This window comes from Serinus canaria, chromosome 6 (genome assembly GCF_022539315.1).
Source record: "Serinus canaria isolate serCan28SL12 chromosome 6, serCan2020, whole genome shotgun sequence".
Taxonomy (NCBI): Eukaryota; Metazoa; Chordata; class Aves; order Passeriformes; family Fringillidae; genus Serinus; species Serinus canaria.
The window spans coordinates 9176874-9191286 of NC_066320.1; the positions used below are offsets into that span (position 1 = coordinate 9176874).

General features: G+C 46.8%; 1 protein-coding gene across 1 annotated transcript; it reads right to left on the bottom strand.

Annotated features, from left to right (window-relative positions):
• Positions 1–263: 263 nt before the first annotated feature.
• On the bottom strand, positions 264–1850 carry SLC18A3 (solute carrier family 18 member A3). Its single transcript, XM_050976509.1, has one exon. It carries the CDS (start codon positions 1848–1850, stop codon positions 264–266), a length of 1587 nt encoding a protein of 528 aa, XP_050832466.1.
• Between the last annotated feature and the right edge of the window lie 12563 nt (positions 1851–14413).

The following is a 14413-nucleotide window of genomic DNA, read 5'->3' on the forward strand; positions in this document are numbered from 1 at the left end:
CCTCAGATTTCTGCTAATGATTACTCCAATAATTTTTTTCAGTGTTGTCTCCCATTTGCTACCCCCTCCACTTTGCCAGAATGCTGAGGGGAAATACCGATTGAAAGTAAGTCTAGAAGAAAGCCATTACATCATGACAAAGGTTAAACTGTAGATATTGCACGTGGGTACAGAAACATAATGCAGTAACATTTTCCTCCCCCCGCTTTGCCTCTCTCCCACAGGTCTCTCCTTGCCCCTGGGTCTGGGCCACATGGGGGAACCTAACTGTACTCATAGTCGGATGAGTCCTCCTCAGACACCCCTTTCAGGTCTCTGTGGTAAGAGCCCATGCCATTCTCATCCATCTCGCCCGCTGGCTGGAGGCTTTTGCCCATGCCTTTGCGCTCCTCCATTTTGATGGTGTCATAGAGTCCCTTAGGTCCTTCTTCAAGGAGGATGTTCCTCTCCGAGTGAGAGGGTTTCATTTGGCAGACATTTTTGAGGAAGAGAAGGACAGGGGCATAAAGAACGTTGGCAAGCCCCATGCCCAGGTTGAGCTGCGCAAAGCCCATGGTGTGCACAATCTGGCCGGCCACGATAGGCCCCAGGGCATATGCCACACAGTAGGAGATGTCTGCAATGGCATAGACGCTGCCATAGACAGAGACGTGTCGCACGTCCACCAGGAAAGCCAGGGTGGGCAGCAGGGCAGTGTCCACCAGGGCGATGCCAAAGCAGATGCCACAGAGGGGAATGATGACCTGCCCGAAATTCCTGCAGGCGGGCACCAAGCAAGAGCTGGCACCGATGATGGCCATGCCCAGGGCCCCATAAAACCACTGCAGGTGTGGGTACGCAGCAGCCAGTTGGACGGTGACGTAGACGCCCAGCACGTGGGGGAAGAAGGCGGGCAGCCAGGTGAGGCCCACCTCCCACTCGCTGGCCCCCATGGAATCTTTCATCCAGTTGGCGATGGTGGGCTCCAGGAAGGCCAGGGGGATGTTGCAGGTGGCCAGGGCCCCTGCCACCACGGCAATGTAGGGATCAATCATGAGGCGGTGTATGGGGGTGCCCACAGGCATGTTGGCCCGTGCTCCGGTGCCACCGGGCGGCGCCAGGACCAGCAGCATCAGCCCGTCGAGGAGGCAGACGCAGGCCAGCACCAGGAAGGGCACCCGCTTGCCCGCGAACTCGTAGAGGACGCCGCCGAAGGGGGGTGCGGCCAGGCTGCCGAAGGAGATGCAGGCCAGCGCCGTGCCCAGGGCGCGGCTCCGCGCCGGCTCCTCGGCGTAGCGGTCAGCGATGAGGGCGATGCCGGCGGTGTCTGCAAAGGCAGAGCCCAGCCCCTGCAGACTGCGCGCCGCGAACAGCGTCGCGTAGTTCTCGGCAAAGGCGAAGGTGGCGGTGGAGAGGAACAGGACGGCCAGCCCGGCCAGCAGCGGTGCCTCGTAGCCCACGCGGTCGATGAGGGTGCCGCTGAGGGGGTTCACCAGCAGCTGCAGCATGGCTTTGGAGGCGAACAGCACCCCGATCTGCACGTCCTCGTTGCTCCCCGTGGCCGGCGGATACCGCGCAGGCAGAAGGCTGCGGTTGCCGCCGCCGCTCCCGTTGCCCCCCGCGGGCGCGGACGGGCCGGCGGTGCCCCCGCCGCCGCGCATGGCCGCGATGTAGTCGGGGATGATGGGCACGATGACCATGTAGAGCATGTTGTCCAGCAGCAGCGCCACGCACACCACCATCAGCAGCAGCCGCCGCTGCCGCCGTGCCTCCCCCATGGCGGTGCCCAGCCGCCGCCGCCGCTCGCCCACCGCCTCCGAGAGCCGCTCCACGGCGGCCCGCGCCCGGCCCGCGCCCCCCGCCTCCGACATCACCCTCAGCGCCGCCGCCGCCCCGCCGCCCGCATGGGGCACGGCGGGGGCGGCCCCGCCGCCTCGGCCGCCCGAGCTGCCGCCGCTCACCTCCGGGCGGCTGCCGTCAGCCCGCGCCGCCGCTGCGAGGCGGCTCCGAGGGGCCGATCCTCCATCACCACACTAATAAGCGCCGCGCACGGAAACCCCACCCGCCCCCGCCACCGCGCCGGCCCCGCAGCCCTCTCGCCCGCCCGCCCGCACTCCGCGCCCCGCCCCGCCCCGCCCGCTGCACCGCGCCGGGGACGGCAGTCCTGCCCGCCGCGGTAAGGGGGCTGCGGGGCGGGGGTGCCGCCGGGACTCTCCGCCCCGGGGTGTGCCTGGGGGGGGCGGTGGGGATGCGGCACCGCCCCCGAGGCGGGGACCCGACGGCGCGGCTGGCCCCGGGCGCCGGGGCATCGCTGGTAGCGAGCCCGGCTCCCCGGCAGCCTCCCGGAGCTCTCCGTTGCTTCCCCTGGGCCGGGGCGCCGCTCTGGGCAGCGGTCCCGTGTCCTCTCAGCCCTGCCTCGCTGCTGCCTCACCGGCGCCCGGCCCGCCTGCGGAGGTCGGCGATTACGGACTCTGCCGCTGTGCTGCAGCCGTCTAACCCGAGAGTTGTTCTCCAACACGCCGCGCTGGTCCGCCCTCGACGGCGTAGCTGGCCAGGGCAGGGTGTAGGGGCGTTCGGGGTGACTTGGGCTAATGGGAACGGGGCTGGCAGGGCTGGGCTGAGCCCCCCACCTCATGGGGGCCGTGAGACCACGGAAGCTTAATTGGAAATCAGAGAGCAGTACAATAACTGTCTTCCTGCGTCCGAGCGTGTTTCTGACACTCAGACAAACGCCAGGGAAATAATCCTCAAGTGCTGTTGTGTTACATGCTGCTCGCATTTTGTCGGGCCAGTGCGGCAGCTGGAAGAGCTGCGGAGCAAGGGGCCTCACCCGGTGCAGACGCTTTGGCATTGAGAAGTACTCTTTAGCACAAAGCAGCATATCTGTACTCCTGTAGCAGAAATGACGTGTAGGCTGATCTAAGGAGGATCTCTGCAGAAGGCTGTATGAAATAATCCCATCTCTCAGCCGAGCGGTTCCTGAGTGGATGTGGAGTTTGGGCAACTTCATTTGCTTGCGTAGCCGGGTTTCCGCAGCTGAAAGGGAAATGATTTATCTGTCAGTTGCTGTATCTTGCTCTGTTGCAGGAAAACATTCTAGATGGCCAGAAACACTATAAGATAGATCCCTGCGTGGAGTAGCATACAGATCCAATTGTGTTTACACAGAAGTGGAACCTTGGAGAATATTTAAAATAACAATAGTCCTAGACATCCATATTGTCATTGTTACCGTTGTTACTCATTTACTATATCCACTGCAAAACTGCAGAAATGCACCACTGACAATCGGGATAAAGCTCTTGACCTGGGACTCTAATTAGGCTATTATCCTAAATGCTTCAAAAGCCAATTTCAGGGTGTAGAAGGAAAGTATCTGAAGGAATAGAAGAGTCTAACTGGAAGGGTACTGAGCTAAAAGCCAAGGCTGCTGCACTTGGCTGCACAGAGTCAAGATACTCATCACCTGTGAGACTGATTTATTTGGGAAAAATCAAACGAAACACTACAAAGTGTTTATCTATCCTCTGATTCCTCAAAGAAACCCTGGGGTAGCTTCTTGAGAACGTTTCTGCACAGGACTGTGAGCATGGAAGGAGCAGCTACCCAGATGATGAGGAAATGGCTGAAGGATGCACCTCCTGTTTGGGATGGATATCACGTTGCGGTAGGCAGTAATGGGTTGGGGGCAGATATGACTTTGGATCGTTGCTGTGCTGCAGTCAGGAGTATTGGAATCTTGGCTCTCGCTTGATGAGGCACTTTATTTGATTAAAGTTTCCCTTTTAATCAGAGATATGGTCATTTCCCGTCTCTAAAATGGAATCTGGCTCTGGGGGTCATGTCTGGATAATAAAAGGACTGGTTCTCTTGTCTCATGGGAGTTGATATCGAATTTATTACCATCAAGAGAAAGCAGAATTATACTTGTAAAATGTTACATAATAAATTTAGCTTCCTCAGTAAATCAAATCAGCGGATACCCTTATCTGCAAGAGATGCGTCATCGCTACGTGAGCTTCTTTGACTAGACAGAACTAATGGCTAGAAAATGTACCTTCAAGTGTGGTCAAAGTTGATGGACCCACTGTAAATTAAAGTTAAAAACATCTCCCTGGTGTTTGGCTTAGAAATTTATAATTATATTTGGGAAGGGACTTAAGGGTGAAATGACATGACTTTTACAATTTTGCGCTTTTATCCCAAAGCCTGGAGATGTGACAATTATTTAGTTTGAGAGAAGGAATGCGGAGGAGGTGATGTACTTCATCTGTCCTCCAGTGCAGAACAGGCGGGTTTGGAAAGCCACTGTTAATACCAAGGAGACAGAGAAGATTTTGGGTCTGTGTAAAGAACAGGGATGACTGCACCAGGACTTCTACCACTTTCTTTGTCCTAGAGGCTGTAGAGGAAGGAAAAATAGCTCAGGATGACTGTTTGGGAATCAAAAGGAGTTTGTTATTGAATCCAAAAGAGCCCATGGTCCAGGAAGAGAAATTATACTAGGATCTTCAAGATTTCAGAAAAAATCCTAGAAAATATATAACATATATGAGCATACAAACCTTTATATCTGATGATGATATCAGTTTAAATTGAATGTAAGGGTAAAGTGAGGTTTAATATGACTAGTTGATCACATTTCTAACACACAGCATAAAAAGGAGACCTACCTACATTGGGAATTTTGGAAAAATGAGAGAGGTTTCTCTCCAAACATCAAAATAAATATATAAGTAGTTAAACAGATAAAATTACTCATGTACAGTCTGCTCTTTCTTGTCCCGCTACCTACTGAATTGATAGTCCTTGTGCTTTGAAATGACAGTTGTTTTTGATGCTGTATCAGGGCAATTTTACAGAGAGAAAGAGAGAGAGAGAGAGAGAGAAGCAACAACTGCTGTGATGCACTCTGCTGTCAGGAATGGAACTGAGTTAATTGCGCATCCTTAGGAGCCTTTCTTTCACAGGAGAAAAAGTTTTTGCTATGAGGTGTCCAAACACAATAAGTCAGAGAGTTAAGAGTCCTCCAGGTCTGCAAAATATTAATACTCCTAATAGCTTAAGTATTTAATGTCTGCAATGGACATCTTGCCCTCTTCAGGATATGGCAATACTTTTTAGCACTTAGGACTGAACTTATTATGTGGGTTTTTGGTTTTTTTGTTTGTTTTTTTTTTATTAGAAGATGGTTGTCATACTTTGAGGAATGGTAAAATTATCAGGGTGGGTTTTTTAAATTAATGTTACACCCATACTTCATGCTTCTTCACTCTTTGGAAATAGTGCTTAGGGAGAAAGGAAAATAGCTGAAGATAGAGAAAATAAGAGGAAAAGCAATTAAAGGATTTGTGTCTAAACTTATGTTAGTTCTAGTAATAGTTGATATTCTTGATAGTTGTAATAGACAGTTCCTCATTTAGAATTAAAGGAAAGCTAATAAATGACGGTGTATCTTCCAACTCTAAAACTACAGGGTATTATCTATGACAAAGTAATTTCTGAACATGTAAATAGCTCAGTGAATGGAATTTCTGCTTTCCCTCTTAGAGAATACTTATCTGTCCAATAAAATTCAGGGATTGAATAGTCTCCTGATGTTCAGTCTGAAATTTCTTTTCCTGTTTTGTTCCTGCTAAGCCTATGTGTACCATGTGCATTACCTCAAACCACTTTTTTCTCTTCTTTATATGCTTCAAGCATTTGTGGTGTTAGTCCCAGACTACACAAGGATGACAAGTGGCGTTGGTCTTTGAGACATAAGAAGGAGCTATAAAATCTGGGGAGATGCTGTTCCTCCCAATGACTTCTCTTCCTAGTTCTTGTTTACCATTTTTGTCCTGTCATGTCTTTATCTGCTCTTTTGTGGAAGGTTGTCAAAATGTTCTCCAATCAACCAAGAACAAAAGTCTATTTTTCCCCAAAGTTATCCTGGTTTTTGTCTTTTCAGTTGTTAAAATACAGAATCTATCCTTGCTCCAAGATTCCTCAAGTTCATTTCTGATCCAATTTTGCAGAGAACAAGAGCTGAAAGAGTGTTTAGATGCTTCTGAGTCTTAACTTCCTTCTCCACTAGCTACTCATCTCTGCTCAACTTTTGGGGCTTTGCTGCAGTCCAAATCAAATTCTTCATTGCTTAACAGCCTTTCAGAACTGTGATAGCAGGAAACACATCTACCACATGCTCACAAATAGTTTCTTGGGCTTTAAAAGTGGTGTCAGATTGGCAATTTGGTTTGCTGACTGTTCAAATGTGCGTTTCCATCATGCTGGACTTTCTCCTCAGGCTGACTACAGAAGAAAGATATATCAAAAAACCTGTCAGATATTTTGGATTGGTAATCTGCAAAGACATTCATTTGTCCAAAGCAGAATGAATTGAATGTGAATGTTTTACTTAAATGGGGAGGCAAATATCTTGGGAAATAATTAAATATACATTTGAAAGATATATTGTAAGTGACATATGCCAGTGACAGGATACAAGTCAGCTTGTATCTTCTAACTATTTAAGTAAAATTTCACTGTCAGGAAAAGCTCAGACATCTGACAATTTTATAATGCCTTTCTACAAAATTATTGTGAAGGAGAAAATTTTAAGTATTATCTAGGCACTGGTGTTGGGAGACAAACAACATAAAGTTGTAGTGGGTCCTACTTTCCCATGTGACCTAAGGAAATCAGAAAAAATAAACCTAGAAAATTACTCATGTACATCCAATGCATCTAAATATCTAAACCTTAGCTATTTACTCATGTCCATATATTGTATGTTACATTTGTCTGTGGCAGCATTTGCCACCAGACTTGCCCATCTCTTCCCAGTGCACTGTTTAGTACATAAGAAGTTATATTTCTGTAGCTTTCATCCTGTGCCTTAACATTTTGAATAGCTGTGGCATTTCAAAGCATGAAAAGTCCTTGTAAAAAAGTGGAAATAATGTTCCTTTCTACAGTATAGATAAAGCCAGTGGAGACTGAAGCCACCTTGAAGGTCCTTATAGGTGTGTGGGATTAGTATTCACACAAATTTAGGAAGGGAAATCAGGGGTGCATCATGCATTCCACCTCAGGAGGTTACAAGACTGATTCTTAGCCTGCTAGCCTGAGGCTGGTCTTGGGATGGCATGAGTCACTGGTGTCACTGTGAAGCTGCTTTTGAAGTGAAGGCTTGGAAGTGGTTGTCAGTAGAGAAAGAAGAGTAAAGTTAGTGATTTTGTGGTGCTTTTTTTCACTGGGACTATCTGCTGAAGTCTCTGGTTCCACTGCAGCTTCAGAGCAGCGTATAATCCATATGTGGTCTTTGTCAGCTGGGGACTCTTTGCAAGGTACAAAGGGGCAGTGACTCCTGCTGGTGCTTTTAGATCTATCAAAGCAGCCTTCGGTATTTTTGAATAAAGTTGAATAGTAGTCTGTACTTAATAATACATTAAGCTTTTTTTCTTCTTCTTTTTATTCATGAACCATCTGAAGGTACTGGTATGCAGGTACACAGTTTGTGGTGGTTGGGAGTGGGGCTGTGTGAGCCTCATCCCCAATGGGCACAGCTGTGAGCAGCAGTGAGCAGCACTGACAGCAATGAGCCCTGGAGTGCCCAGGGGCACTGACCAACCACCAAAGGGAGCAGAGGGCACACAGGTGCAATGCATCAGCATGAAGGGTATAAAAGGCTGGGCTGAAGAACAAGAAGGGCAGATACTTGCAGCCTTCTGAAGAGGGATGGTGTTACTCTGTGTGGGCAGACACCTGAAACCTCCTGATGTGGTAAGACATTACTGTGTATGGGTGAATGCCTAAAGCCTTCTGAAATTGTATGGTGACATTCTGTGTATGGTGGCTGTCTCAACTGTGGTGTGTGCTGAGACAATTGTACAGTTGTCTCTTATTTTGTTTGAAAATATTGTGAGTTGCTCTTAGCATGAAGATTATTCTTAGAGAAGCTGCTGCAAGAATGAGGTGCCTGACATTAGAAATCTGGACTGCACTGACTGGCCCTCAAGGGTGGAGCACCTCCTATTGCTCCCCTGCTTGGGCTGGAAGCACAAGGACCTAATGTTTGTGTCTCAGCCTGAGCATGTCTATGCCCCCCCAAACTGAGAAGAGTAGATTGTAAGTGGAATAGACTTCATAAAAAATGGTGAGATTTGACAGCACATCTATTAAGTTTGGGTTTAGAAATTGTACTGAAAGCTCTCTGGAGGATTTGAAAATCCAAGGAGATGAAGTGCATTTGCTACTAACCTAGGCAGGACCAACTGGGGAGCAGGAGGAGAAACAGTTTACCTGGGATAAACAGTTGAGAGAGCTCCTGTTCTGAGCCCTCCTGGAGGTGGGAAAATGCATGGGATTTGCTGTCAAAATGTGATGGGACTGGTGGTGTCCCAGTTGTAATCCTAAAGAATGCTTGGTTATGTAGGTTAGATTCAGAAGCAGAATTTCAGTTTTCTTAAGCAGTTTGGCACTGTCAATGTGTGGGAGTTTTTTGTTTGGTTGTTTTGTTTCCTTGGGTGTTTTTGTTTGTTTTTTTTTTTGTCCCAGAAACACAAAATTATGAGGCAAGTTTTCTTTGACTTTCAGAATAGAATTAAGTACATCTGCAGGTGCCACCATCAGTTAGATGGTGGCACCTGCAGATGTACTTAATTCTATTTTAATCTACCCAATTGCTTTAATTGTGAACATGGCAACAGAATGGAAAAGTACTTTTGGGGGGTATCCTATTTTTTTTTCCCCCAAAGCTTTGCAAGTTTTTATTGGTACAATTAAGAACTCTGTTTTTTAACTTATGCTATGTAGGCATTATGTATTCTGTGTATTTCTTGACTTAAACTGTATGTATGGAAAAGAAGGCTGCTCTGTGCAGGTTTCTGCACTATGTGCACATCCCTTGAGTAAAAGAGAAATGCAGGGAACATGCAGCAATAAGCTAAAGGATGTTGAACATGCACTGTGAAGGAAATGGATTCTAATTGGAGACAAATGAGGTTGCATTTGAGGGGATCTCTTTACCTCCTGACAAGATTTTAGGAATTCAATGGGCTCCAGTAATTTTCTAACAGTGAACTTTTAAAGAGATTTTCCATTTCCTTGATTGCTGCTATATTTAAAGAAGATGGCACTTGAGAATTGAGAGGAGGATGCAGTGACCTTGCCTTACCCATAAGGCCAGTGGAAACCAGTGTTCTTGGAGTGCTGTAATTCTGCTCTCACTGGGAGGCTGCCTTTGATTTCAAGGCAAATAGCTGGAGCTCCCATATGGGAGACTGCTGTCCTGCATCTCTCACTGTGCATGCATTAACTGGAGAGCAGGCATCAGATTAACATCCCTAGTGCTGTCATAAATCAATCTGTGTATGCTTAAACAGGTTACATCAGCCTAATGGGAAAAGATGTGGTGAGACAATTAAAAGAATTAACCCAGAGCAGGGGGGTCGATAGCATGGAATAATCTGTTGCTGGAGTGTGATGACCAGGCGCCGTGGTAGTTCTGGCAGCCCGTCCCTGCAGGAATTGAACCCCAGTCTTTCTCATGGGAGCGCTGATGCATTTTTAAAGGATCTGGCAATGGGGCTCTGGGGTTTCCAAATGCTTGAGGGCTGATGAGGTTTAATTATTTTTATTATTAATTTTTATTGCTCTGAGGTGGAAAGCAGCTGTGTGTAAATGAGTTCACTAGTGCATGTGTAGTGCCAGCTCAGAGCCTTCCTGCCAGTGGAAACAGAGCATAAGCAATAGGGTGCAATCAATTTTAGTGATTTAATACTGTCTAGGTAAGCTTTTCTTCTTACTTACTGACTCAAGAAGGTTGCCTTACAATGCTATTCTTATGTTTTAGTGAGTTGCCTAAATTGAGCTGTGCAAATGACTGCCAATGGAAACCAGAAACTCAGACTTCTTATTAGATTTGGTACAGTGGTCATTATGGTGAATTTAATTATGAAAAAGGCAGAGGAGAGTTGCTAAAAAAAGAGATGGGTTTGTTTTCTTTACTCCTCCCCACCTCGTGAAAAGTCAAACTGCCAATTCATATCTATCAGGCTTACAGTCTTGGAGCAAGCATTGCAAGCTCCTAGTTGAGTTCAAGGCAGTTGTACAGGGGTCTTTGAAAAATGAGCCTCTATCTTCCCCAGCAATATTTAGTACCTGAATTCAGTTCAGCCACACCCTGCTCCTCCATTTCCCTTGGGTCTGCTTGTTGTTTCCTTAGAAGATTTCTTTTCCATGGGTCTACTTGTGCCTGGAAAAGACAGTCAATGTAATGTACCTGGGACCAATGTAAATCTCCTCCTTTCCTGCTATTATTTTTTTTTTCCTGTAGCTTTGTTATCCTCAGGCAGAGAAACCTATGGTTGCACATAGTTTTCTTTTCCACTTATCCCCAGGCAGCACCATGAAGTGTTCCTGGGGCCATAAGGGGCAGCATGAGGAGGTCATGGAGTTCTCTGGAGGTGGGGGGCAACTCCACCATGTATCTCAGAGCATGTCACATTGACACCGAGTCCAGCAGACCACCAAAGCTTGAATAGTAAGGCTAAATGCCAGTGGTGTCTCCAAGAAAATAAGTTATTGGATGTCCAACCCTTTGCTTGCTTGGCTCAAGGCACATCAGGTAGTGCTGGGACTGACTCTGCTGCTGCATTACAGCAAAGCCAGCAGTGAGCAGCTAATGTGCAGGGTCCTTCATTGCCAGAGGGCTGTGACAATGGTTGTTTGAGCGAGCTGCTCCCCCAGATCATGTATGTGTGACTTGATTTTTGTGTGTGTTGTGCTTATGGTTTTGGTGAGTGTGCTGAGAAGGGTCAGGAGCAAGGAAAGGCTCTTGCTGGCCCAGGACACCAGCAGCATGAGAATGCCATTGAGAGATGCAAAAGGAATGCTGACCCTAGTTGCTCTGCTTTCTACTTGCTGTTTTGAAGCATCCTGGCAGTGAGATACTGTGCAAGATAAACTTTGTGGTCCTTTTTCAGTGTGCCAGTTGCATATATACTGATCTCAGTTAGGAAACCCCACCAGGACAGAGCAGGAGTAAGGGTTAGTGCAAACCTGGCTTTTACCCTCCCCTAGCAGCTATTCAGCTGCATCTTCTAGCACAATGCCTTCAGCAATCATCGAACTTTTGACCCCAGTCTCTGAAGTAATGCCAAGTATGTTTAGCACACATACAAATGAAGTGGAAATCATTATTGGCTTGCTCATGACCTGCTGAAAAATGGGTCCCCTCCGGGGGCTCTGTTTGCATTTCCCTCAGTCTCTCTGAGCATTCAATCTTTCAGCAGTTTCATGTGCTACAAACTGAGCATCACTGTGCTTTTGATTGGATCGACCTGCCACTGCCTGCTCACTCCAAGCCTTCCCCTACCTTATGTTTTCCGAGGCAGCAGTAACAGGGCTCACACCTAAGCACCCCCAGAACTCACGTTTATATTGTACCGTGTTTATCTTGTACTTCCAAGTGTGACTCGGGACCACATCTAGCTCATGTCATGCTGGGAGCTGCTCTCAGCCTGTCCTTCAACTACCAAGCTCCAGGAAAAGGAAATGCAGATTTGTAGGCTGTCAGGAGGCTCTGCTGAGCCAGATGACTGGCAGCCCGAATGGCACAGTTTCTTCCAACCTTGAATTTTATTTCTCTGCTTTCCCTCTGCATGCATATATTCATTTTGTCTGGGCTGCCATGAGGATTGAGAAAGCTGATCTCTTCTTTAAATGTCCATCATGTGAGCCCCTTCTCTTCAAAACAAAGAAATGTCCAAAAACTCAGAAACCTCTGAATTATCTGAAATATGGTAATAAAATATATTATTTTTATCTTTATTTATTTTCTAAGCAAAGCTACACATTAAGTTCGAGATAAGGTCAAAGCTCATTGAGATAATTGCTACTTATTCTGTGTAGATAGAGTGATTCCAACAACTGGGTTGTTCCTTGCAAGAGTCTCCTTTTGCATTTGCATGTAAATGAGTACAGAAAGAAGGAAATCCCAGTATTCACCTTGTCACCTTATCCTGCATTTCAGTTGAAATATCATTAATAGTTGATCCTTCCATTTTGCAGTTTTGGATGCTTGCCTTTTTTTTTTTTTCCCTGTTGTACTGTTTTAGTAAATGGTATTTTCTTCTCCCAAATGTATTCTTTTTGATGGGCTGGGGATAACACTGGAATAAATAAGAGATGGCTTCACTGAAAAGGAGTAATGATCAACTCACTAAAAAGTTTAAATGAAACAGCCATGCTAAGCTGTCTTAGTAAAAAAAAAAAAAAAAAAAAGGTAATTTTTTAATTTGTTTCTAAATTGTTTTCTGTCAGTATACCACAGCCTGTGTTGAGACAGCAACTGTTCCTGGCAGAGCATGGTGCGTTTGCATGCTGTTAGTATGATTGATTGGCAGCTGTGACAGCAAAGCCCTTTCCTTCAAAGAGCTGGCAGGACTGCGACTTGATGAGGGGATGTGGCAGACCAAGGGGAGCAGGGCCCTGCCTCTTCTGTCCCTGCTCTGCTGTTTGCTGCAGTCCTCTTGGAAATCCTGCCCTGGTGCCGAGGGGCAGCTTGGAGCCAGGCAGCCGGAGCTGTGCGCGGCCCCAGCGCTGCTACCCGCCCTGCTGCTCGCTCTGCATGCAGTGCAGGGCTGAGGGCTGCTCCGGAGCAGCACATTTACTGGCTAGGCTCAGCAACCCCTGAACCTCGGCTTTTTCCATGTCACAGGACAGCTCTTCTGCAGCGGTGACAGCCGGAGCAGCGGCGGCCCCAGGGTGTGAGGGGAGCGGAGCGGATCTAGAGCGGGGCGGGAGGGACTCGGGCTCCTGCTCTGCTGACCCACGTGCAGGAAACACGGGGCTCGGAGGCTCTCTCTGCTGTCAATGTGCAGTGGGGATTCTTTCCCCCAAGACTACAACTGTGTGAGAGGTGCTTTCGATGGGCAGCTTTCCCTTGCGCTCGGGCAGGGCTCCTGTCTGTGCCCCAGCTCCTGAGAGGACTTTGTCCAAAGTGAAACCTGGCAAGCTGCTGCCTGGGCCGCCGATAGAAGGGCGTCCCTGGAGTCACACAGAAACGCTGTAGGAGAGGCAAGGTGGCAGCGTGCCTTTCAGGATTGCTGGAAACCCACCGAGGATTCAGCCACACCCCCGGTTTCTCTAATGTCACCTTTATCCTTGGAGATGATGTGAATAAGTGGTAAGGATCATGGAAACCCGTTCCTCTGAAATTCTGCCGAGGTTTTGAGATCCTGCTCCTCTGCTCCACATGGCAGTATTGCACATACTGCACACACTACCTGGTATGGGGCCCTTCTGAGTCCTATGGCTTCAGTGGGCTTCAAAAAAGCCAGAGCAGATAGACCCTGGGTTGGTTGCACAAAGGGAAGAGACAGGAGAGAAGAAATACAGGTTTTTTTTTCCCCCTACTGTAATACGAATTAGTTATTGACTACGTCGCTCTAGTTCCAAAGGGTTTATGCCAGTGGTAACCTTAATTTCAGGATTATACTGCCTGAATCGCCCAGGACCCTTCCCTGCTCGGCTCCGGCCGGCAGCGCTTATGGACACTGGGAGCAGATTCGTGGCCATTCAATGCCACCTTCTGGTTGTAAATATAACAGCAGAGCTGCTCCTGAAGGGTTTATTGCTGTCTTTGATAAACTGGGATAACAAATACATAACTTCTTTGGTGGCTTTCTTGGATAACTTTATTTAAACACATTTTTATACCAAGTAACATGAAAATTTTCCCTTGGGTTACTGTTTATATTAAATATAAACAGTTAAAATATAATGAAGATAAAAACAAAAATATTATATTATAATCTGCTGCTTTGCCTTAGAGAGTGAAAGTTCTGTAAAAGGGCTTGCCAGCCTCACTACAGAAAATCTGCCACAGCCATTTCTATGTATCAATAGAAAAGGTCCGATTTTCAGTAGCTAGCAACTGTTTGTCCTGTGGACATGTTATTTAGTGATATGTTGCTACTGGAGCTTTTTTTTTTAAATTTTTTTTTTTAATTAATGATATCATTTAATTAATCATTTAATTAATGATATCATTTAATTAAATGATATTTCTACTCAGCACAAGGGGGCTCCTTCCTTACAAAAAAAACCAAACCAAAAAAAAAAAAAAAAAAAAAAAACACAAAAAACCAAAAAACAAAAACAAACCAACCACAAAAAAACCCCAAAAAAACTACATCCCAAAAACCCACCAAAAAAAAAAAACCCCCACAAATAAACAAAACTGAGTTACCTTGCAAGAATGTGGTAAATAAAGGATTTTCATGAGCTTCTCTTACTATGCATTAGTCCTATCTGTAAACTTTTTGCTGGCTCCAACTAAAGTCAGTAAAGATTCTTACTAGAATCCAATGGATATGATGGGGTTAGAAGAAATGAGCGGTTTAAGATGAAAACTGCTCCTCTGTGTTTGTATTTGGGTGATGGGGGA